The sequence below is a fragment of the Engystomops pustulosus genome, chromosome 7, assembly GCF_040894005.1.
Source record: "Engystomops pustulosus chromosome 7, aEngPut4.maternal, whole genome shotgun sequence".
In the NCBI taxonomy this organism is placed as follows: domain Eukaryota; kingdom Metazoa; phylum Chordata; class Amphibia; order Anura; family Leptodactylidae; genus Engystomops; species Engystomops pustulosus.
In genome coordinates, this window is record NC_092417.1 from 35023568 (window position 1) to 35048132 (window position 24565).

General features: G+C 42.7%; 1 protein-coding gene across 2 annotated transcripts in view; it reads left to right on the top strand.

Moving 5' to 3' along the window:
* Positions 1-288: 288 nt before the first annotated feature.
* STXBP6 (syntaxin binding protein 6) overlaps positions 289-24565 on the top strand; it is a 47205-nt gene continuing 22928 nt past the window's right edge. The window contains exons 1-2 of one of the 2 annotated variants that reach the window (XM_072115420.1): positions 289-518; positions 22674-22864. In XM_072115420.1, the coding sequence (XP_071971521.1) occupies positions 22711-22864 (154 nt within the window). In that variant the 5' untranslated portion in view covers positions 289-518; positions 22674-22710. Of the gene's footprint in view, positions 519-15078; positions 15099-22673; positions 22865-24565 lie in introns of those variants that run through there. The other variant, XM_072115421.1, reaches the window with a different exon arrangement.

Below are 24565 nucleotides of genomic sequence, written 5' to 3' on the forward strand. Positions count from 1 at the left end.
ATACTTATAGTGATATAACCAGTAGGGGGCTCCACCACATGGAAAGCAATGAGAAAGTTCCCCCCTGTCCTCAGCACTACCAGTCCTGGATACAGCTTGTCTCTGGATTTTTACCACTTTTATGACAAAACGTGAGACACTTTTATCACCAACAAAGCGCCAGAGCACCGGCGCCCGCTCTCCTCAGTGCTGTGCGGCTCGTACATACCGTCCTGCACTGGTGTTACTCATGTGCACATGTAGTCACACTCCTCCCCCCTCCCTATATCCCTGTGCCAGTCCCTGACTCTCCTCACTCTCTCCCAGTCATTCCCTCTCCCTTTTCCCCGGAGCGCCCGCTCTCGGGACTCGGATTGGTTGCCGGCGGTCACGTGCGCTGGGGAGGGGAGGTCAGAGAGAGCCCCCAGTTTTGCAGCAGACAGAGGCAGGACAGGGCTCCGCAGAACATAGTGCAGCCCGGGACCAGCCCGACACCTCCGGAGTACCGGGACCATCCGCAGCTACCAGCACTGCCCGGGGTGAGTGCAATGTGAACGCGCACCTAGCACTGCGCTGCACAACGATTTATCACTGCACGGATCGAACGATGAAATTGCTACAATCCCATTGATCGCTACATTCTGTCATTTTTTTTTCAATTTATTTTGCAAGATGACAGATTTTTGCATTATTTAATCTTCTTCTTCTCCTATTGTTTAGGTGCCAAATATGAATCAGTTAACATGAAGTACAATTTTTTGGGTGCATTATGATAGATTTGATGTAAATTGTACAATTTCTGTGACATTTTTCATAACTGTTGTACTGTGAGACGTTACATGGTATTTGGTAAAGTGTTAATTTATTTCTCCAGATGTTTTAGGGACTTGATCTTCTTAATAAGATCTTTTCTGATAAATCATATTTTTGAGATAATCTATACTTGAAGAGATTCACGCGTAGAGCTGCCCAATCATTGAGGATCTCAGTTGGCGATACCTTAAAGGGATTGACAAAAACGTCTGCTTTCTTCTAAAAAAAAATATAACAGCGCCACACCTGACCATGGGTAGTGTACGGTATTGCAACTAAGCTCCATTCATTTCTATACAGCTGAGCTGCAATACCAACACTCACCACCGTCAGGTATGGTGCAATATATTTATTTTTTAATTCAACCTCTGGACAACCCTTTTTAAATTAAAGGGGGGTTTCCAGTGTGATGATAAAAATGGTGAGAGTGGTTTAAAAAAAAAATATATAATTTGTTATCGGGAGGGGGGTTCAAAGACTGCTGCTTTTTGGCACGTTGGAAATGCCGCTCAGCCAGTCATTGGCCGAGACGCGTCACTCTTCAGCAGGTGATTGGCCAGACATTTTTAGTAGCGTCAAGAAAATCCTGGTACGAGTCAGAATGGGAACAGTGGGGGATTTATGCATTTGTATCTTTTTGTATCTTTCATCCATTTATTAAATCTAATGTTTATGGGCAGCATAAACTTCCGTTTTTTGAAACATGCATCTAGACCGACGCGTCGTGCTTTGGTCTGTGTTGGTGATGTGTCATTCGCAGAGAGCCGGCTCTTTCATGTGAATGACAGGAGTCGGCTCCCTGCAGTGAGCTGATGGCTCACTTAACCCCGCCCCTAATCTGATGACCGCACCTCCTTTAATCCGATAAAATCGGGTTAAAAGTGGTGTGAAGAGGGATGACTGAAAGCCGCTCCGGAATCAGAAGAGCCGGCTCTTTTTAATGAGCGGAGCCTAATGATCCAACTCACTAAATAGAGCCGGATTTCCCATCCGTGGTCTCCTCAAGCCACGGGACTTCTCCTTCCAGTATCTTTCACATCCCAGTGTGGCGGCATCATCCAGAAAATAAACTTTCAAGTTGTATAAAGTCACGGAGGCGGAGAGGTCAGTGTTGAAGTCAATCTATTCCTGCCCTTCAGGGCCGAGCTTCACCCCCTCTCATGAAGGACTAACTAATTTTTGAAGATGCCACCATGCAGGGACATCACCTGGAAGGTTTTAAAGTGAACCTGTCACCAGGTTTTACCTCTTTAAACTTCTAGCTCCCTCAGGTAGGGGATGAAATTTCCTTTTTAGAACTTTTGTTTGTCAAATTTTGTTTACATATAAAAAAAAAATCTTCCTCAAAGTTGGGCAAATATGACTCTTCTCATCTCATTTTCACATGAGATGAGTCAAGTTTAGTGATTGTAGGGGTAGTGCCACTTCAGACACGCCAATCTTTGGCTATATAGTACCTAGAAATGTGCTTTTTGATTCATATTAAAGGACATATACCACCAGGATGAAGTATTGTAAACCAAGCACACGGACATACTAGTGTGTTCCCTCCCTGGCAGGATCTGCTCTTCTTATAGCTTCCTATGCATTGGTATAAGAAAAAAAAGCCTTACAAATTATGCAAATTAGCTTGAGGAGCTCCAGGCTCCATTCACACCTATGGAGCTCAGAGCCCCTCAGGCTTATTTGCATAATTTAAGAAGCTTTTTTGTGTAAAAACCCAGACATAGGAAGCAAAAAGAAAAGCAGATTCAACTAGAGGGGGCACACACCAGTATGTCAATTTGCTTGGTTTACAATCCTTTATCCTGGTGGTAGATTTCCTTTAAAGATAAGTATTTACTCTTTCTGATAACATGGCAAATGGCTTTGGGAGCTACAGAAACGGACGTACAGACAACTAAAGACATAGTTGGAAATGCAAGCTGGAGATCAAGTTCCAATTCCTACCTATTTTTTAACTTTTGGCCAGTTCTGTTTCTCACAAAGCCATGGTCTGAAAGATGAGATTCCTATCTTTAATATGACACTGGTAGCATGTTTCTAGGTACTATGGAACCAAAGATAGGGGCTTCTGGAGTGACACTATCCCTGCAACCACGAAACTTGACTCTTCTCATCCCATTTTTACATGAGATGAGTCATATTTGCCAGATTCTTTATAGGTCAATGGGTGAGATTTCACTTAAATTAGAAAGAACATGTCATCCCCTACTTGAGGGGACTAGTAAAGTTCTCGAAAAGGTACCAGTAATGAGGTACCGGTAACCTCCGTTCACTCTCAGTCATTCTCTTGAAAAGTTTTGGAGTAATTTCTGGCTGATCCTTGCTCATGTTCATTTCACCATTTTGCCTCAATCCATTGACCCGTAGGATCCATATGTGTTGGTTCGTAGTCACGGTGACTCAGTGGTTAGCACTACAGCCTTGCAGCGCTGGGAACCTTGTTTCAAGCCCCATCCAGGTCTACATCTGCAAAGAGTTTGTATGTTCTCTACGTGTTTGCGTGGGTTTCCCCCAGGTCCTCCGGTTTCCTCCCACACTCCTAACATACTGGTATAATGATTAGATTGTGAGCCCCATTGGGAACAGGGACCGATTTGGCAAACTCTGTGCAGTGCTGCATAATCTGTTTGCGCTATATAAATAAAGGAATTATTATAGTCATTCCTACTTGGAGTGGGCGAAAGCAGATTACCTCTTAACAAATTAAGTATATTAAATGTTTTATATGCTCCTGCACAAGTCCAGTAGAAGACAATGTGAATGTTGTGCTTTGCTCAGTCTGTTCCCTTGTCTTGAGCGATGGCTCTGTGCCCACACACCACTTGTACCAGGAGATATTAAGAGTTGTTGTGCCAAGTCTGTCTTGGGTTACATACTGTAGGACTTTGTTCTTAAGTTTCCTGTGGGACTTTCCTATGTTCAAGTGTTTACTGTAGGACTTTATTCAATAATTCCCCTTACGGGAAAAAGCCACCTAGCATCAGCTTTGCCCATACACCTAAGAAATGGCTGGAACCGCCAAATTTTGTCAGGACTGTCTAATGTTTATGGGGTTGCACCTACACTTCCTAAAACTATAATATTGGCTTGAACTTTATCACGTTCAAGCCTATAAGAAATAAGCTCATTATAGAGATGTCTACAACCATGATACTCCCCTCTTCTCTTTGAGAATACATGCATGCTCTGCCAAAGCAGTATATGATAACACACTAAGAGCAGCCTGCATTAAAGAAAATCTACCATCCAAATCCATCCTGATAAACCAGGGACACTTACTCGTAGATCCAGGCAGCGGGACAGTGGTAATCTTATATGTTATCCATGGCCTCCTTCCTTCTAGAATCAATGTTTAATAATTTATGCTAATGAGCCTGAAGAGCTATGGGCGTGTTATCAGAAGTCCCTCCGTGTCCTGGCTTCACAAGCTGTTACACTGTGCAGCAGCACGTCTCCTTCAGGATGTGACTGCTCAGGCCTTCTCATCATGTATTACCGGATTGTGGCATAAATACAATGAGGAATAAATTGTTGGGGTTAAGTAGCTGCTTTATGGAACACCTCCTATATAAAAATTATTAAAATATTTTCTTTTTTGGAAATCTTTCTTTTGAAACCCTCCCAGTTTGTTGATAATGTACTCCACCTTACAGGGTTGTGGCGTGATGATTATTTCATCTGGTCTTTATATGACAGGGGTCAGCTTGTCCTGTTGCTTCAATAGAATATCAAAAGCTATTGTTTCGCGGAGCCGTTCCCACTTTTCTATCCTGTGTGTCTTTCCGACTTGGAAATCTGACAATTATACAGATGGTTTTTTAGAAAAAGGAGTAGAATGTGGTGTAGTTTTGAGTAAACTTCTGCAAAGATTCAGTGGTAAATGTTTGCAGATTTTTAAAAAATGCACAGATGGCTGCGCCCCTTCACACCCCTCCACTCCCAAGTGGCGTCAAGGTGGCGTAGTCTCTAGAATAATCGCAGTTTCTTGCAGTGCGCAAGGAATTGGGATTATTCCAGTGCTTTCACGCTAGAAAACGGATGAATCCTTCTTGTAGTATAAGAGTTAAGGGTACATTAACACGAACGTCAGCGTTCTCACCCCTACCCTCTTCACAAAGCAGGGTAGCCGCCATAAAATGGTGAATTATAGGACATGTTCTATATTTCGGCGTGCACAGTTAAGGTGCGGAAACACAACGAGTGCTTACCGCACCGTGACTGAGCGCCATAGACATCAATGGGGACTGATATGCGGCCGCAAATGGTGTGGCCGTGTATCGGTCAACATTACGTTTGTGTGAATGAGCCCTTATACAGGGAATCCTATCTCATATGGGATCACCCACTGGACTGTGTGGTGTAGAATAAGTAAAAGGATTAGAATAAGGCTGGGCTCACATCACGTTATTTGCTTTACGTTGTAAGGATTCCGACTTGTCCTTACAACCTATATGGTACAGACGTATCCAGCTTATACAGTGGGATATATCGCCCAGGGACCCTCCTCCCCCTGAATGCGGGGAGAGGAGTGTACAATTGTCAGCTGCTGGAAATAAACGGGGTGTTTCCCCAGTGATGTCATTGTCCTAATATGAACAGTGACATCACCGGGTCCCCCCTACTACCGAGCGGCGTATGTGCTCGGCGGGGGAGCAATGCAATACGCTGCATCCGCTCCTCATAGCCGTCTATTGCCTCTGCTGAGCGCATACACCGCACATGAAAAGATGTAGCTTGTGTCGGGTGCTTTCCAGATGTATATGCTTAGTGTATACAAAAAATGTGGTGTGAACCCAGCCTAATAAATCGAAACTTAGTAATATATATTGTATATTGCTTTTATATTCTATTACTTTTCTTTCTGATGTATAGTCTCTAAATACACCGATCTATGACTATACACTAACCTATATATGTGCTGCTGACAACTGGGATATAAACCGTTCATGTCATGAGCCATTGCTGTCATTAGCTTAGGGTCAGCAGTCATTATGTTATCAGCACCCTCTCATATACATGGTGCTTTGACTGCTTTTATGTTGTTGTGTTTTGTTTTTTTTTTAATTTAGACTTTTTCCGGGAACTACCAGGAAACATTAAGAAGTTTTAAGGTTTCCTGATTTCTCCAGAAATGGATTTATGCCAATTCACTGCGCAAAATCATCATTAGGCCACGTTACAATGACATTCTTCCTGCATTCAGTAGGGCCTATAGGGCTGGTGCCCTGTGCATTTCACTTGTAGGCACCTACACTCTGTGGTGCACCCTACTATGGCCACGTTTACCCAAATGAAGCCGATCATTTTGCAAAATGGAACCTGTTGCATGGGGCTTCTGACTGCTGAACTGGAGGTCTCTGTGTGTAGGACTATTATGGCAGGACCAGTCTTCCTACACCTACAGTAAACATAAGTCTCTCATTGCTGTGTGCAATTTTAAGGAATTACACACAAGGCATTATGGGGCTTGTAGGGAATTGCTTTCAAAGAGCTACATGTAAACAGGGCTGTGGAGTCTGTAAGCCAAACTTTTGACTACAGACTCCTCAAGTTCTCTAACTTTAACTCCATCTCCACCAAAATGATCATCAACACCAACTCCACATTGCTGTTTTTCTTGATCACTTGAGCAGTTCTGAGATAAATGCATACATTCCTTCCCAGTGCCTTATTCCTCTGATTTGCAGCAAATGAGTTTTACTACTGAGCATGTACATAAAGTGGAGCCACATTCATGTCAACTAAAGGCCTGTCAAGCCACAAGTTGTGGTCTGCACCCTGCTGACAGTCGGAGTCCAATGAGCACTTCTATAACTGATAGAAGCGTTTATTGGTGCAGAGGGGTCCTGGTTACTGATGTGGCCCCTTAATGTTGAGCAGTGTGACATATATCCTCAGATCAGGAATACAACAGACATTTAAAGGAAATCTTTAAAGGTTATCTTTTTTTTATTTTTTTTTTATTTAATGTTTGTGGAGTTGGTCCATTTCCTAAAGACTCCGACTCCTACAGCCCTGAACGCAAAGTATGATTGGGCTTGTAGGAAACCACTAGCAAGTATGAACCCTCTGGACCCTTTTATTCTTTCTCATGTTAGGCTCTGCACACTGGAGGTGCATATAGATGAGAATGTGCAGTGATCTCTGAACAAGAAGACTGTGGCCACTCATTGCATTTGGAAATAGAAAGTCGGCCCATGTGATCCATGTCAGCCAGAGCAAGAGGAACTTCATCTACTGACTATCTGATCTGGCACAAGAGGAGATAGCAACTGTATGCTGTAATAGCAGAAATTATCTACTTAGATCATCCCTGTTAAAGAGTTTGACCAGTAACACTTAAGTTTTTTTGTTGCTGTCCTGCTGTGACGGTTGGTTGGGAGAATGTCCCATGGTGTCCTGCATTGTCTTCTGCCTCCATCTCTGTCTAAACAAACCTACCTTTGCATTGTTCCCCTGCAGTCTGTCAGGCTTCTAGGATGGTGAACACCCTGGACCACCGCGGACGATGACACAAGCCAGCACCTGGGACCGGAGTCTAAGTTTAAGCGGGTTGGACTTGCTGCGGTGTGGTGCCACCAGGTCTTTCCACAGGCGTGACTTGGCCGCGGTGGCAGCCAAGGCAAGGTACAGAATCGGCAGGCGATCTCGTGGTCGGGGACAGGCAATAGGTCAATACAGGCGGCAACGGTTCAGGGTCTGGGACGGAGCAGGAGGTCAGGGCTGGCAGCGGAGGAGCAGAATCGAGAATAGGTCCGGGGTCACAATGGGAGGTCAATTCACGGAAACAGGTTGCAGGTAACAGCTTTCTCTTAGGCTTGAGGACAGGAATAGGCTATACTTTATCAGAATTGGCAGCCAGCCAGCACCAATTATTGGCGCGCTGGCCCCTTAAATGTCCGGAAGCCGGCACGCACACACCCCAGGAGGCGGGGACGCAGCAAGCACTGGATCGAGGAGAGGTGAGAGATGTGACAGGGGCCGGGGGCACACGGAGGACCACCTGTACCGAGGTAGCTTCTCCCCTTGGCTGGCCAAAGACAAGGACCACAATATGATGGAGGACGGGAGGCCACAATATGTGTGACCGGAAATATATATACAGCATATAAAGCTCAGCTTAGTCCAACAAGCAATAAAATTCTATCTAAGTCACTTATAAGTTGACACTCTGCATTAAAAGCTATGGTAACTAATAGCACATGTTACAGGTGTGTGTGTGTGTGTGTGTGTGTGTGTATATATATATATATATATATATATATATATATATATATATATATATATATATACACACACACCTGTAACATTGATATATATATATATATATATATATATATATATATATATATATATATAATATATCAATGTTACAGGTGTGTGTGTATATATAGTAAATCCACATTTATTAACAGTGCACTGAACTTCAGTAACCCTAGTATTTCCTATCCAGTGCGGTCCGGCCTCTCACTATTATAGAGTGTTAGCTGCGGGACGTCTTGCCTGTCCCTATTTAGAGACCCTCCCAGATATTCCTGGGAACAGGCAAGTGTAGCCCTTTATTATAGCTCCCTAGACTTAACCTCTTTAGAGAAGGCATGCGGCTTCTTACTGGACCTCCGGCCTCCTATGTCTAACACTCCGCAGTTTCCACATCTGGATAAGTACTGTCTGTATTTGATATTCACTTAATAATCGCTCAAGGTTTTGATGGTTAATAAATCTTTAGTATGTAAACAGAGATTTCAGGATATTATCATCATGAACGGAATTTGACCCCTGGCGAGGAGCAATAGACTCGGGTCTCTGAGCAAATTCCTCTCCTCTGTTGTAGATGGAGGCAGGTTCGTGAATACACTTGACACCATCTTTGTAGTAGAGTTCAGGTCACGCTTTATCTACAAACCGCGTCTCCAGTTAGATTTCTTTCTGTGAGCCCATCCTACTGGAATAGGCCCTGATAGTTTCCAAATTGTGTTGTTTCCGCTGTACCTCTAGGGTCGAGTTATGGGTTAGGGACTGGGCTCTTATCCTCTTATTCAAAAATAGGGCGTGTCCTATCTTTCGACGGAATACCGGGCCCTATGCTACTCTATGGTGAGGGGGCGGTGTTTGAGCGGCGCTCCCCCTCCTCCTCTCCTCGGCGCCGATGTATCCCCACCTTACTACGGCACGGAGGGCATACATCATGTGAATGTAGCCTTAGGCTGGGTATGTTCATTTAGGATGAAACAAGCTACACTCCTTCTTATTCCTTTACTACTACTGCCAGCACCACCTCTTTCTATCCTTTAATAGACATTGATCCATAGATTCTGGTGTAGTTGAAATTTTTCTCTATTTTCCATACTTTCTAAGCAAAGTCAAAAGTTTTGGTTCCTTACTGTGATATGGGCAGTAGCAGATCATCTGCCCGAGCCGTGGACCACCCATCAGTAGATGTAGACCACCCATAAGTAGACAGTAGAGCCTACTTAGTGTAGGTTAAAGAGGAACTGTGATGGTGATTTGTGACACTAAACTACCCACGGGTATGGACTAGTCCTTATGGACCAGTGGTTAAGTGTCCCACGTTGCACTTTAGCCAGTCCCTCTTTGCCTGCTGTCAAGAAAAAATAAAAAAAACCCTTTATACTTGCTTAGAGATGGGTCTGATTAGGCACACCCATCAGGGCTGGAGAGCAACTTCAAAATTGGCTCAAAGGTGGTGAAAGATCTTCAATACGTTGGACAAGTTGTCGGCCAAACTCGCCTGTTAGGCCTGTGCATGTTGGTTAATCTTTCTTTTTTTCAACAGTGATGTGTTATTCTCCAGTAAGTATGCATGTATATGAGGTTGTCTAAAGGAATAGCCACAAAGTGTTCAGCCACAAGCTATGCTCAGATCTTGGCTTTGTTCAGACCTTGTTATTTGCCTCAGTCGGGAGCATATATTGGACATGGATCTCAGGCTACATTCACACTAACGTATGGGGGACGTATATACGGCCGACGTATATACGGCCGATATACGTCCCCCATACACTCCTATGGGCGCACGGCACCCTACGGGAGCGGTACGGTGCAGCACACGTGCGGCACCGTACCGTTCCGTACCCGGGAAAAAGATAGGACATGTCCTATCTTTTCCCGTAATACGGGGCCGTGCGCCATAGGTTGCTATGGAGAGGGGCGGGGGTGATCTGCGCTCACCTCCTCCTCCTCTCCCCGTACACTGCCGTTGCCCGCTACGGTACGGTACGGGCGGGCAACGGCAGTGTGAATATAGCCTCAATGTGTTGATCATTTCATTGGAATCTAATTACTAGCTGTGCATCTGTTTAATGTATTATTGTTTTTCTATAGTGTTTTTTTTTACGTTTGAGAAGACCATAGGAAAATATAGCAAATGTATAGCCCGATATAGTATATAATACTAATTGGGTATACACTGAATGGATACTACAGATCATGAAGCAAGACATGTCCAGCCTGTCTAACCAGTTATAACTTAGCTAAGGGTGGCTCTCTTCCTTCATAGATTGTTGATTATGTTTCTCACATGTGGCAGAAATAATCACTTTAAGTAGCATTTGAGGAATTATTTTTAAGTTCTAAGTTCACACATCAATGTTCCTGTTGACATGAATGGAGAGTGTCCACGCATTGACCGGAAAGTAGACCCTCTCAGTTCAAGAGAGATCTTAGATCATGAGTAAAGTGTACAGCCGAAATGCGTTGATCACTGAATGTGATACCACAGATCATGAAGCCAGACATGTCTTACCAGTTATAACTAAGCTAAGTGTGGCTCTCTTCCTTCATAGATTGTTGTTTGTATTTCTCATATGTGAAAGAAATAATCAATTAGCATTTGACGCATTATTTTTATTCAAAAAGTTCTGCCATTGATTCTGGAGAACTATGATATCACAGCAGTTTCCCAGTTGATATGGATGGAGAGTGCCCACGCATAGTCTGAAAAGTGGGCCCTGTTCTTGAAAGATCTTAAGATCATGAGTAAAGTGTTAGCCGAAACGCGTTGATTTTCACGTATTGTGCATGTTTTTACTCAGCACAGTGGAGCTTTTACTAGTCTGTATTTGACTGCCCATATTTCAGGGATACCGGGCACCAACCCCACTTTCCAAACACCATCCAAGTGGTGAGATGGTGTCTTACCATAAATACAGGAGATGTGAATACCCTTTTTAAGTAACCTAAAGTGTAATAGTCATTGGGGCACATTCACTTACCCATCCGGAGGAGTTCACCAAAGTGCAATGTCCGTGCATAATGCATTGTGCCGTGAATCAGTAAGATTGTGCGCCCGATTTCCTCCGTGTGTCGCTTCCCCCCTCAGGTCCGCTCGCGTTCACCTTCTTCTTCCTGGTGCATGTAAGTGCATTGTCTTGTCACACAATTTGAAAGTTAAATCCCGCGCTCAGTCCGAATCAGTCGGATCGTCCAACGTCCCCCCCGATTTCTGTCGCCTGAAAGCCATCACGATAGCGCCAAAATCTGATCGCATGCAACACAATCCCCTGTTTAATACCTGGCATAGCCGCGCAAAACCCGAAAACATTGGAAAGTCCAACAAAGTGTGATCCGCGACTCTTAGTAAATAAGCCCCATTGTATCACAGGGAGTGTTGTGAAATTTTTTTCTAATATACTTTCTGCTTAGTTTATAAAAAAATTAGACTGCATAGCTTCCTCCATATTAACAGCTTTAACTCTCTGTAGATATCTGTATTCAAGCCTGTATAGTGTTGCTCTTTGGAGGTTAAGATCTAATCTCTGTGTGGTTGTTTATACAGCTCTGAGCAGTAAAGATTAACCCTTTTTGCTCTCTACCTGGCTATAGAATTCTATGAGCACAATTTTCTAACAGATCTTTGTATGTATTTGTTTCTGCTCAGTCCCTGAAACGGGGAAAGAAACAATTCTATTATAAAGAAGTACTTTTAGAATCTATTACCGCGCAGAAAGGGTTAATACTCACTGCTCAGAACTGTGTAAACAAACTTTAGGAGAGCAGAAATCATCTGGCTGGAATATGGATTTTCCTTATCAACAGAGAGATAAAGTTGTTACTAAGAAGAACTTTGCTGCCTGTTTCTTTACAAACTGTGTAGAATTTCTTAATCAATTATATTAGAAAACTGTTCACCATGTTCCCCTTGGTGCTATGTTAAAATGATCTCATTTATTCAATATCTAATTTCATTCACATTTGCCTATGAAATTTAGTTAAACATGCTGAATATGAACTAGAAATACAGATATCTGGCTGATGTGCATCTAATGTATATGGGCACTTCATTTGGCACATACAGTAGAACGTACTTCAAGGAAGCGGATCCAGAGTCCGGCTTGGCTGCTGAGGTCTTCAAGGATGACGAATCGTACGCTGGAAGAATAGTTGTGTGATTAGTCACTCCTCTCACCAAATGCATTTTCTGGTTTCACTTCTAAATCAATTCCCTATTCTGATACTTTAATTAAAAGTAATTAATTCCAGTAGACGTGATGATCGTTAAATGTTTATGGTCCTGACGTTAGATCTCCTCGGATTATGAGATTACGTAGCTACACAAAGTCTGTTAACTTTTGTGCTTAAAGGGAATATGTCACCATAAAAATGCAGTCCAATTGGCAGGCAGCAGGACCTGGGCAGATTGAGTATATGTAGTGTCCTATCTGCAGGTGGCATGTTATACAGCAAGATATGCTGCACTATATATAGTGTCTTATCTGCAAGCTGCATGTTATAGAGCAGGAGTAGCTGAGCAGATTGTGTGTGTGTGTGTGTATATATAGTGTCCTATTTGTAAACCGCATGTTATAGAGCAGGAGGAGCTGATTGTAAATGGTGTCCTATATGCAGGGCAGCATGTTATTGGGGGTGAGGATCTTAAAGGCTTTTACATACTGTCCAATCTGCAGGCAGCATGTTATAGAGCAGGAGGAGCAGAGAAACCCTTAAAGAGGACCTGTCACCCCATTTATCGGCACTAGGAGCTGCTTACTAAAGCAAGCAGCTCCTAGTGCTTGAACAAACACCGCAGTGTTAGAGTGATAGCGTTACTGGAAACCTCCGGTAACGCTATCTAACACTGCGGCAGGGTATAGTGTAATTGTCGGACAGCTTGCAAAGCTGTCCGACGTATTCATGAGGGGGCAGGGTTGGGGCGTGACTAGGGGCGGTGACTGCCGCCTAGCATGCGGCAGTCAATGCCGGCCTATGGAGCGAGCGGGGCGGTCCGGGGTAGAGGCAGTGCCTCGGACCACCCCCTCATGAATACATCGGACAGCTTTGCAAGCTGTCCGATGATTACACTGTACCCCGCCGCAGTGTTTGATAGCGTTACCGGAGGTTTCCGGTAACGCTATCACTCTAACACTGCGGCGTTTGATCAAGCACTAGGAGCCGATAAATGGGGTGACAGGTCCTCTTTAAAGGACATCTACCACCAGGATGAAAGATTATAAACCAAGCACACTGACATTCTGGTGTGTGTCCCCTCTGGCAGCATCTGCTCTTCTTTTAGTTTCTTATTCCCTGGTTTGTACCTAAAGAGGATTGTAAAATTGTGCAGGGACTACAGGCGCTTCATAGGTTTTACAGGGTCATTTGCATTTTTAAAGCATTTTATTCTTAAAAACAAGAGCATAAGAAAAGTGGCTCCTGCCAGGGGGGAGGGGGGGCACACACCAGTATGTCAGTGTGCTTGGTTTACAATCCTTCGTCCTGGTGGTAGATTTCCTTTAAGTCTATATTTTCTTAAAAACTGTGTGATAGTAGCCTGTCAAATTTTCATGACATACAGATCAACAAAGACTAAATGCTGTTCGCTTACCGCATTCAAAATGTGGTCAAAGTTGGCAAGTAACATACAAGTAAAAAAAAAAAATCTTAAATCCAAATCCTTAATTCCTGAGAAGTTCCTTTATGTCACTTTATCTTTATTCCCACACACCCAATTGTTTTCTTTTTATTACACCCTCTGTTTTCCCACAATGACAGCCGGATACACACTTTCACATTTCCATGCTGCATGCTGTTTCCTATGACCGATCCAAGTGACCTGCTCACTCATGTACTAGAGAAGTCCGTAGTCCATGGAATATATTTGCAGCTATATACTTTCCTTTATCAGTTTCACATCTACAAAAAATTAGTTTAGTTTTAGGAGGCAAGTGAGAAAATTACATTAAAGGACATCTATCACCAGATCAAGGACTGTAAACCAAGCACAATGACATACTGGTGTGTGCTTCGTCTGTGCAGGATCTGCTGTTCTTTTAGCTTTTTATGCCCTGGTTTTTAAGAAAAAAAAGGACGTTAAAATGTATGCAAATGAGCCTGAGGGACTCCAGGCTCTATTAACTCCTGTGGAGCCCCTCAGGCTCATTTGCATAATTTTAAAATCCTTCATCTAGTGACCGTTAAAAACTATCCTTCTAGTTGTCCAGTCCTAAACTTCATCTTGGACGTATCCTTATAAAACGTGATCTGTACATACAGCACCAGAGCGTGCTTCACATTATATTTCTAATGCATCACATAGGTTTAGTGTATGTATAATGAGTAAGTGTTTGTACTGTTGAGTGATGATGTTCTGTGCTTTGGCTAAGTTCAGACATTAGACTTGTCCCATGTGACACTGTTACTTGCATGTGTGCCGATCCCTGATCCATGTCGATTTAAAGGACCTTCACACTCCACATGAGACAAGATTTAGGGATCTATTTGCTCTTTGTCAACATTCACATTTGACTTTATTTATGATATTTATGCATTTTGCATCGGCTGGTATATTTCCCTTTAAAAACCCACTTCCGAATCAAAGGTATTAACTTTTGTCTAGTGCAATGGAGCTGGTAACATTGGTCTATAGTTTTGTTGTAAAAGATTAAAGGGGTATTCCAGGAATCGGCATAATTCATATACAGTACAAATGGGTCCTTAAAATATAAGTTTATATGTAATTAGTTGTTATTTAAAATTTTGCTTCCCATAGCAGAAAAATGCTGTGGACATATAATGTAATGAAGAATTAAAATGCTGCTGGCCCTTTTAATCAGTCCGTTGATTTGCGCGGAGCAGGACAGAAGATGGCCGCTGGTCACATGTCCTCATTACATGTCCTGCACCTGCCTGGACAGGTCATGTGATCATCATGAAATTAGGCTGTGGTCGGTTGGTTGCAGTGCATCCAACCGACCATGGCCGATGTTGTGGTGATGGCAGTTACACATCATTACTATGGTAACAGAGCAAGACCGTCTGTTATCACTGGGAGCAGAGCATAAGAGGTAGGAGGAGTTACAGAGGACTTAAGGATCATGGGTCCTTCAGAGAGGCCATAAAATTTTGTGAATCATAAGATCAAACTATTTAAGATCCATTTTGAGACTAATGACATTGAGTTTTGTTATATTCATTTATTTATAGCATTATGGGTTTTTGTATCAGACGTTCATATTCCTGGAATACCCCTTTAAGTATAACTTTTCAATTATTTATTGAAACTCCTTCTTGTTCAGAGTTTAGGGGGGAGTTTTATCGGGGCTTGTATGCCAGCTCTGAAATAATCACTACCTCAACTCTAGTAATTGCAATTAGTTTCCCCCGGTGCCACCTCCACTCCAAGTGGTCGTGAAGGGGCGTCATGCCAGGTGGGGGAGTGAGCTGGCGTGGGTGATTCTAATATCCAACACCAGACAGGGGTCAGAAGAACACACTTTGACTCATGTAGTCCAATCAATGGGCATACTTGGTGCCGGGCAAAGGCTTCATAGACCTCAAACTATAGTCTGTGTCCTCAAAAACGTTTCTAACAGGGGCACAATTTTTAACGGATCAGTTGCATGGTGCCTTAAAATAATGACCGTGGTCACTAATCTATTAAAAATTACTGCATTTATGCAGATGTGTGTACCATCCACTTGGGTGGCACACAGCCTATTTGCACTTTGGTTTGCCGCTGGTCTTAGGAGAGAGCTGATGGCCAATTGGTCTTCAAAAATTAGAAAATACAAAGGTTTAAAAGGGTTTTATGAGGAAATGTCTGATCTTTGAAGCTACGGTCATACAAGGCACTTGCATTGCGTTTAGAAACCCAATGTATATTGCCATAGGATGGGCTTGGCCCAATGCCATATGCGTTTCCCGAGGGTCCTTCACTCAGTATGACCGGTCCCAGGAGTCCATTCAGTATGGGGCAGGTTAGGGAGACTTGAAGACCCCAATTCTGCAAATGGATCCCAGAATCAAACAATTATCTAAATATTTCTCCTCATAAAACTCCTTTTAAATCCATAAAAACAAGTAACCAAATACCATCCCCCCCCCCCCCCCCACAAAGCTAGATCTCCGTTTTCTAAGCTTATACCTCAAAAATCATGTCGTAATTGGATTTTAATTTTAACATTTTAATTTTTTGGTCATATTGCAGTGCATTTTCTTTCATTATATTTGCCATACCACATCTTATTTATTTATTTTTTTAATCGACAATCAACTTTATTGAATAGAACAATGAGACATTTCAGTTATTTAATCCTTTATTTTTTGCATTTATTCTGAGCCAAATGCCTGGTTTCAGTTGAAAAAGTGTTAAAAATACTAAAATAATTAACATGGATATATCGGAGGCGATAAAGCCTGTTCTAGCATCTGCATGTGCCGCTTAATGATATATGACTGCATGGGGCTCAATTTGCTGATGTGAATAGCTAAGTGCTACTATGGTAATGGGGAAGACTATAGGAAGCCGTGGCTTCGGCCTGAAGTGACATAATTCCCCTTGTCACAGCGCTGCTAATTGTTGGAGCCGATCCTTGCTGTGCCCACGCCGGTGCCATACTTCTTGCACCCACTGTTCCAGAATAAACCAGCAACATCTGCCCGCAGAGTTGTGTGCGCTAATACGAGCTTCTACCTGCCTAATTACGGCTATTAGCATTTTCCAGCTCATCTCACTTTTCTTGCTGGGTGAGCTGTGCTGCTTCAGCACAAATAATCCGTGCGTGTGCGGCGTGCGTCCTGGGCACTGTACATGTACATTCCTTCCCCGCTATGTCATCCTAGAAGAAGAAATGAAAGCACCTCATCGATGACATAACAGCAAAGTTTTCAACGCTGATGCAGCAGGATGACTTGTAGCCATGTTCTGAGGAAACGTGACTGTACTAAAAGATCTACGCCTGAGGAACATTATTTTACACTACGGCACGCAACAAAATCCAGTGACTTATTTTATATAGGAAGTGGCAGTATGATGCCAGACGCAGGACTCCTAATATTTCCCGGAGAATAGTTCAGAAATGATTCTCTCACAGTTGACATACAGTGTTCTGCCTCACCCGAAGGTTGTCGTTGTCATAAAATAAATTATACTGAATACCAAGTGGATTAGTGTTGTCTACTATCCTACTCCGGACTTCGCCAGATGGGGGACAAAAGAGCAGACTTCTCCCTGACATGGTTCTATGGGTACACTTGGGGCCTGGGTCAAAAACTTCACAGACCTCTGAACTCGGGACCAAAGACTGTTGCCCACAAATGACTGGATTTCCCAGATGGAACCTGGACCACTGAACTGAATAGACATGTCAAGTTCAGTTTGGTTCAGCGATGCCAGGCTAAGTCCAGGAAATCCTGCAAAAGTTTGTCAGGCTAAATTTGTTCATGGGCAATGGGCTTAAAGGGAACCTGCCATGGGAAATTGGCCTAATAAACCAATACCAGCATATTGTCAAACAGCTTTATACCTTCTAGTTTTTTTTTTATGGTGCATTGTGGTGGCATCATCTAGAAAACCAATTTTGAAGTGAGATGTAAATTAGTTGTATAAAGTCAAGGAGGCGGAGATTTTAACACTGAAGTCAAGGTGTGGAGCTCTGAATGCCTCCTCCTCTGTGATTAACATTGTACATCGGACTTTAAGAAATCTGGTTAGTGATGTCTGTGGATGTAGGACCATCAATTACAGTATGGGTGTCATTGGTATGCTATCTGCTTACGCGGATGAGTCTCATGGGGTGACTGTTAAAGGAGTTAGGACACCGTTTGCCAGCCTTCCATTTTTTTTATTTGTGAATAAGCAAAAAAATAGGTGACATATGGATAACACATGGAGCATTTTTTGAGGACATACTGAACAGTTCTCAATGGATTACACAATGAGAGTACAGGGACTGCAAAAAAAGTGGACCACAGGTCCTTTGTTTGCACCTGAGTATAGCACATGTTCATTGCTTGTAGCATTAGGCAGGTGACACGCTGATCAGATCCACCAAGAAGATTGAATAGCAGCCATCTGTCATCAACCAGTCGAAAACCTTCCATGGCTTTTGGCTAGAATTCTTGACCAGAATCTGCTGATTACTCCATCCAGACATGCATCTTATCTTATTTTATCTGTCCAGGATTCCTCATAGGAATTCCTTCTCTTTCAGTGCCGCGTTCACACGTTGCGTTTGATTGCCGTTTTGAGACGCGTTTCAATGGCTTCCCCCGTGATAATAAGATGAGTTATCATAGCGTTTCCATTACCTTTTCTATACGCGATGGGAGAAGCCTTTGGGGGAGATTTATCATAAGTCCCTTAGAGCAGAACTGCTGAATTTTTTTTTTTTTTTGGACAACAAAGACCATTATTCTCTGTAGAAGAAAACCTTATGTCTGTGTGCCGTGTGTATACAATCCCCTGTCAGTCACACACTCTCTTCTGTGCGGAGATGCGTGCCAGCTGCACACTACTCGGGAGGCATGAGCAACGTAGGAGGTGATGAGTAACACATAGGAAGTTTCCACTGATGCAGATGTGTTATTTATTTATAAAAACCAGCGCAGGACAATGAACGGATCAGACCCTGATGGCAGCAGATGTATGGAGCAGTCTGCTATAGAGTGGAAAGACCCTCTAATACATGAATTGTAATTGATAATAATAATGGGGCACATTTAGTTACCCGTCCCGTTGCGATCTCCGCTGTGCGTTGTCCGACGAGGATTCGGGTCTTCCACAATTCACTAAGATTGTGCGTCCAATTTCCTGCATCTGTCGCTTCCCCACTGAGGTCCGCCGGAGTTCACCTTCTTCTTCCCGGTGCATGTGATAGTTGGTCTTGCGACACAATTTGCTTTTTAAATCCCGCGGTTTGTACAAATCAATTGGGTTATCCGACAGCCACGCCCCCAATTTGTGTCGCATGCAAGCCGGCGCCGATGCGCATGAATCCAATTGCGTGTGCCAAAACCCCGGGGCAATTCGGCGCAAAACGGAAAAAACCCTGCAAAACCCGATGAAAATGAGTCCAATGGACCTTTAGTAAATGTTTCCCAATAAGGTGTGATCTAGTCATATATCACTAGCTATACCCTATATTACACCCCAAATTGTATTTTCTGTTGCAGATTTCATCCAATATCCCTGATTCCCTGTGTCATGCTGAAAACATGATTACAGTATAGATGTCAGGGTAGGAGGAGAAAAGAGGCTACTGGGACATGGAGTAGCCGCGACGTGTAGCCTCATGTCCTGCTACTCCGCGCCCCCGTAGCCACTTAAGAAAATTTACATATTAGGGTATTAAAGTTTTAAAAAGATAGCAGGGACGTGAGGATTAGCTCTAAAAAGGGCTACTACATCCACCTACCACCCGATCTACCTTTATAGTTAGAATCGTGGTGGTAGGTTCCTTTTAATTCAACTCAGCATTTTATATCAGTACAACAGTTTTGGGTTCGGTCTGGTCAATCATGCTTTTGATGAAAAAAAAAGTAAATTTTGGGGCGACAGGCTTTAGTTTCACTCATGTATTGTGATTGGGGAGGAGCGGGTAAGTCACCACCTCAAGAAATTCATATTCCTTGAGAACAAAAGATTGGACATGTTCAAATTCATCATGCCCTGTCCTACTGTTTCCTGTAATCTCCCTTTGATGGAAATGGGGAGGTCCTAATGCACTTAAAGGAAATTTACAATAAACTTCCAGCATGATAAAACTGTGAGAGCTACTCAAGTGTGTGTGTACATATATGTGATATATATATTTGGTATCCATCGCCTCCTTCCTTCTAAAATGTGTATCTGCGGCACGTAGGGGCTCTAGTAACACCACCAGGAGCATATTATTGTTCTCACCACCAGACTTATTAGCATAATTTAAAAAGTTGCTGTTAGAAGGAAGGAGGGGGTGGAGAACCAATATAAGTAAATGTAACATGAGAAAATGTCAATGGTTTAGTGTGCTAGATTTTGATGGTCTGTTTTCATTTAGATGTCCTCCTGTTTTATTTTTTTTTTTTCCTTAGATATAATAATAATTCCTTTTATTTATATAGCACACACAGATTACGCAGCGCTGCACATAACTTGTCAAATCAGTCCCTGTCCCCAAGGGGCTCACAATCTAAACAACCTACCAGTATGTTTTGGAGAGTGGGAGGAAACCCACACAAACACAGAGAGAGCATACAAACTCTTTGCAGATGTTGACCTAGGTGGGATTTAAACCCAGGACCCCAGCGCTGCAAGGCAGAAGTGCTACCCACTCAGCCACCAGATATTTTTACACTTTTATGTCATTTGTTTCACTTCATAGAATTGCAATCTTTCTATGGATCATATGGGAAAGTGTAGACTCTTGATAGATACAGTGTAGCGTAGTGTTGCACCTTCCCCCCTCCCCGCTGCAGTAGCCGCACTGGCTGTCAGGGCTCTGTATCTGCTGCAGTCTCTTCTGTTATTACCTGTGTCAGGAGGTGGCTACATGAACAGATGTCCTGTTTGCAGTCAGCGCTGGGAATCTTCTCTCCTGCAGATGCTGATGAATGTTTCCTGCCTTAGGGAAGATCTCTGTGTCTGCAGATAGATCTGACCAGACTGTGGTGGAGACCACGACTAAGGTCCGTACACTGCAGATACTTGCTGCTACAATATCAAGAGCCTTAGTATCTATGCAAAATCTGTCATTTATCATGTAAACATGTTACAATTTGACAGATTTCATCAGATAACGTTAGAAAGCACATTTTTTTCAGATTGCAAATAAAAAAAAAAAGTGGACTGACTTGTATAATTTGCTGACCTTTTTAGGTTTAGTTGTTTGAGGATTTTTAAAAATTCTTAAAGGAAATCTACCATCAAAGTCAGGCATGCTAAACCAGGGACACTTGCTCATAGATCTTGAACCATGACTGTGGTTATCTTCTTATATTTCTTGTCCATGGTGCCTCTCCTACTAAAATCAACAAAATGATGAGGCAGAAGGGCTCTGGGTGGCATTACCAGAGCCCCTCTGTGCTGTAACGTTACAGACTGTTACACCGAGCAGGAGCATCGGCTGTGACATCATCAATTGTCGGTATCCAAAAAGAGTGTAACAGGGTGGTAAGAGCAAGAAATAACCAGTTTACCCCCAGTTAAACTAAAAATGATAACCACAAATTTGTAAATCAGAAAGAATTACACCAAAAAACATAATTAAACTTTACATCTTTATCCAGTTCACAAAACATGATTAAAATGTAGCCATTGGCAAAATTAAAAAGGTGTGTATTATCCATATCACCAATTATCCCAAAGTATAAATATGGTAATACATATTCAGAACAGACCTAAGTTTAGTTATCAGATATTAATTACAAAAGAATTCATACATAGAAAACAATGGGATAAATCATACAAGTAAATAGGACGCCACACCAGCCAGCCCCATAGATATCATCTATTATCAGTAGTGATGTAATGATGGGTCAGTGTTATCTATATAGAGGTCATTGTACTGGGAGGTGGAGGAGATAAGCTGTGACATCATCTATTGTCAGTAGTGATGTAATAATGGGTCAGTGTTATCTATATAGAGGTCATTGTACAGGGAGGGGGAGGGGATAAGATGTGACATCATCTATTGTCAGTAGTGATGTAATGATGGGTCAGTGTTATCTATATAGAGGTCATTGTACAGGGAGGGGGAGGGGATAAGATGTGACATCATCTATTGTCAGTAGTGATGTAATGATGGGTCAGTGTTATCTATATAGAGGTCATTGTACAGGGAGGGGGAGGGGATAAGATGTGACATCATCTATTGTCAGTAGTGATGTAATGATGGGTCAGTGTTATCTATATAGAGGTCATTGTACAGGGAGGGGGAGGAGGAGATAAGCTGTGATGTCATCTATTGTCAGTAGTGATGTAATGATGGGTCAGTGTTATCTATATAGAGGTCATTGTACAGGGAGGGGGAGGAGATAAGCTGTGATATCATCTATGGTCAGTAGTGATGTAATGATGGGTCAGTGTTATCTATATAGAGGTCATTGTACAGGGAGGGGGAGGAGATAATCTATGACATCATCTATTGTCAGTAGTGATGTAATGATGTGTCAGTGTTACAGTACACTAAAGTTACGCTGTATTATACAGGGTTGTTTTCTACGAAATAATCCCTATTCTGAATTCAGTCTTTCAGTTCAATATATAACAGCTGGCATCTCTGTTGTTAACATTTTTCTTACATTGGGACTATAAGAAGCTTTATAAAGTTTCAGCCGCACCGGAGAAGCAGTAGAGAATGGATGTGACGTCATGGCCGGCCATGCGGGAATAGCAATTAGTCTGTTGTCTGCAGCTTCATTACACATAGTGGAAGGGAGAGTTTACAAGAGGACTGGCTGCTAGTGGTAAGGGGAGATGTACAGGTGGATGAATTTTATTTTTTGGGATAGAAATACATATACATTGGTGCATACCGAAGTCTGTATAATATGTAATAGACGTGTGCACTGAATATAGAAACCTTCGCTTCTGCTACTTTTCATCCATTAATAGATAACTTTTGCTTTGCATAATTTTGATCTTTTCCCCTTTTTTTTAGCGTCTCTAGGTGAAGCGCCGCCTGAATCTCCTGCACCATGTCTGCTAAGGCTACCATTAGCAAAGAGGTCTTCTCTCCCCAAGATGAGCGTATGCTGGGGGCTGTGCTTGTAAAACGAAGGACTAAGAAAAAAATTCCATTCCTAGCCACAGGAGGACAAGGAGAGTATCGCACATACATCTGTTTATCAGGTAATCTGGCAGTATGAAGCCCCATGACTAAGCGTACCTCACCTTTTTAACAATTGGATCAATGAGGAATATCACAATTTCTGGACATTGCATAACTTTATTTTTTTTTCAGTAGCTCCCTCTTTAGTTTCTGTCTGTGATATTCCATATCAGAGTTAGTGGTGGAGACCTAGCTGCTGTGACTCACTGTTCCCCCTCTGCTCTCCATAGAGCTTGTCTGCAGGCTGTCTGTACTTTGCAATTCTCTGTGCTGCTGGATGGAGATATAGCTGCTGTGACTCACTGTTCCCCCTCTGCTCTCCATATAGCTGCTCTGCAGGCTGCCTGCATTTTGCAATCCTCTGTGCTGCTCCATGGAGATATAGCTGCTGTGACTCACTGTTCCCCCTCTGCTCTCCATATAGCTGCTCTGCAGGCTGCCTGCATTTTGCAATCCTCTGTGCTGCTCCATGGAGATATAGCTGCTGTGACTCACTGTTCCCCCTCTGCTCTCCATATAGCTGCTCTGCAGGCTGCCTCCATTTTGCAATCCTCTGTGCTGCTCCATGGAGATATAGTTGCTGTGACTCACTGTTCCCCCTCCCCTTTCCATAGAGCAGCTCTGCGGGCTGTCTGTATTTTCCAATCCTGGGTGCTGATGGGTGGAGACCTAGCTGCTGTAACTCACTGCCCCCCTCCCCTCTCCAAAGACCTTCTACGTAATCTGACACCTCATTGAGTTTTGTGCACTCTTTTTAGCATGATGGAGTTTGGCAGAGATTTTAGAGAGAAATGCAGATTAGGTGGGATGTAGGGACGATATTATGAAAGCGGTTTTCAAGAAATCTGGATAAAATAGAAAGTATACTTACTCTTCTCTGGATCTTGCATCACATCAGTTCTTCAGATGGAAGTCCTGGCAGGTCAAGGGACCCACTTCAGCCAATGAGTGGTCTCCTTTGACAACAATGGAAGTGACGTTCTATGGTTTGAGAAGGCAACTCATTGGCCCAAACAGGTCCTTAAAGGGGTATTCCCATTTCAGTAAGTATTGGATATTGGTTGAATAATGAACAGTTCTACAATTTTCCAATATTCTTTTTGTATCAATTCCTCACGGTTTTCTAGATCTCTGCTTGCTGTCCTTCTATAGAAAGCTTCTACTAATGTACAGATATCTGACCATGGTCACACAGGTGCACGGCTCGTTATATCACACAGCTCCGATTACTCTCTGTGATACTAACGAGCCGTGCACCTGTGTGACCATGGTCAGATTTGTGTCCACTGGAAGTAACATAGAAGCTTTCTATAGAATGACAGCAAGCGGAGATCTAGAAAACCGTGAGGAATTGATACAAAAAGAATATTGGAAAATTATGTTATTTTTCATTATACAAATAATAACATTAATTAAAGGTGTGAATACCCCTGTCACCTACTGGAACGTGTAGTTGGGCTCAGAGCAACGTGGAAATCAGGAGCTGTAGAGAAATGCACTGATCTGCTATATCACATTTGTATTTTGAGGATTAGTTAGTAGTCCCATGACCTTGCATTATATCACCACCTTTTGCAAAACAGACTGCTTATAATATTATAATATCCAGGAAGTACTGTAGTTGTGTATTCTCTCTTAATCCTTACATCTCCCTCTACCTATATCCATCATGAGAGAGGATTGTCCATTTAGTGAGGGATCAGGTTACAGCTGAGGATTTT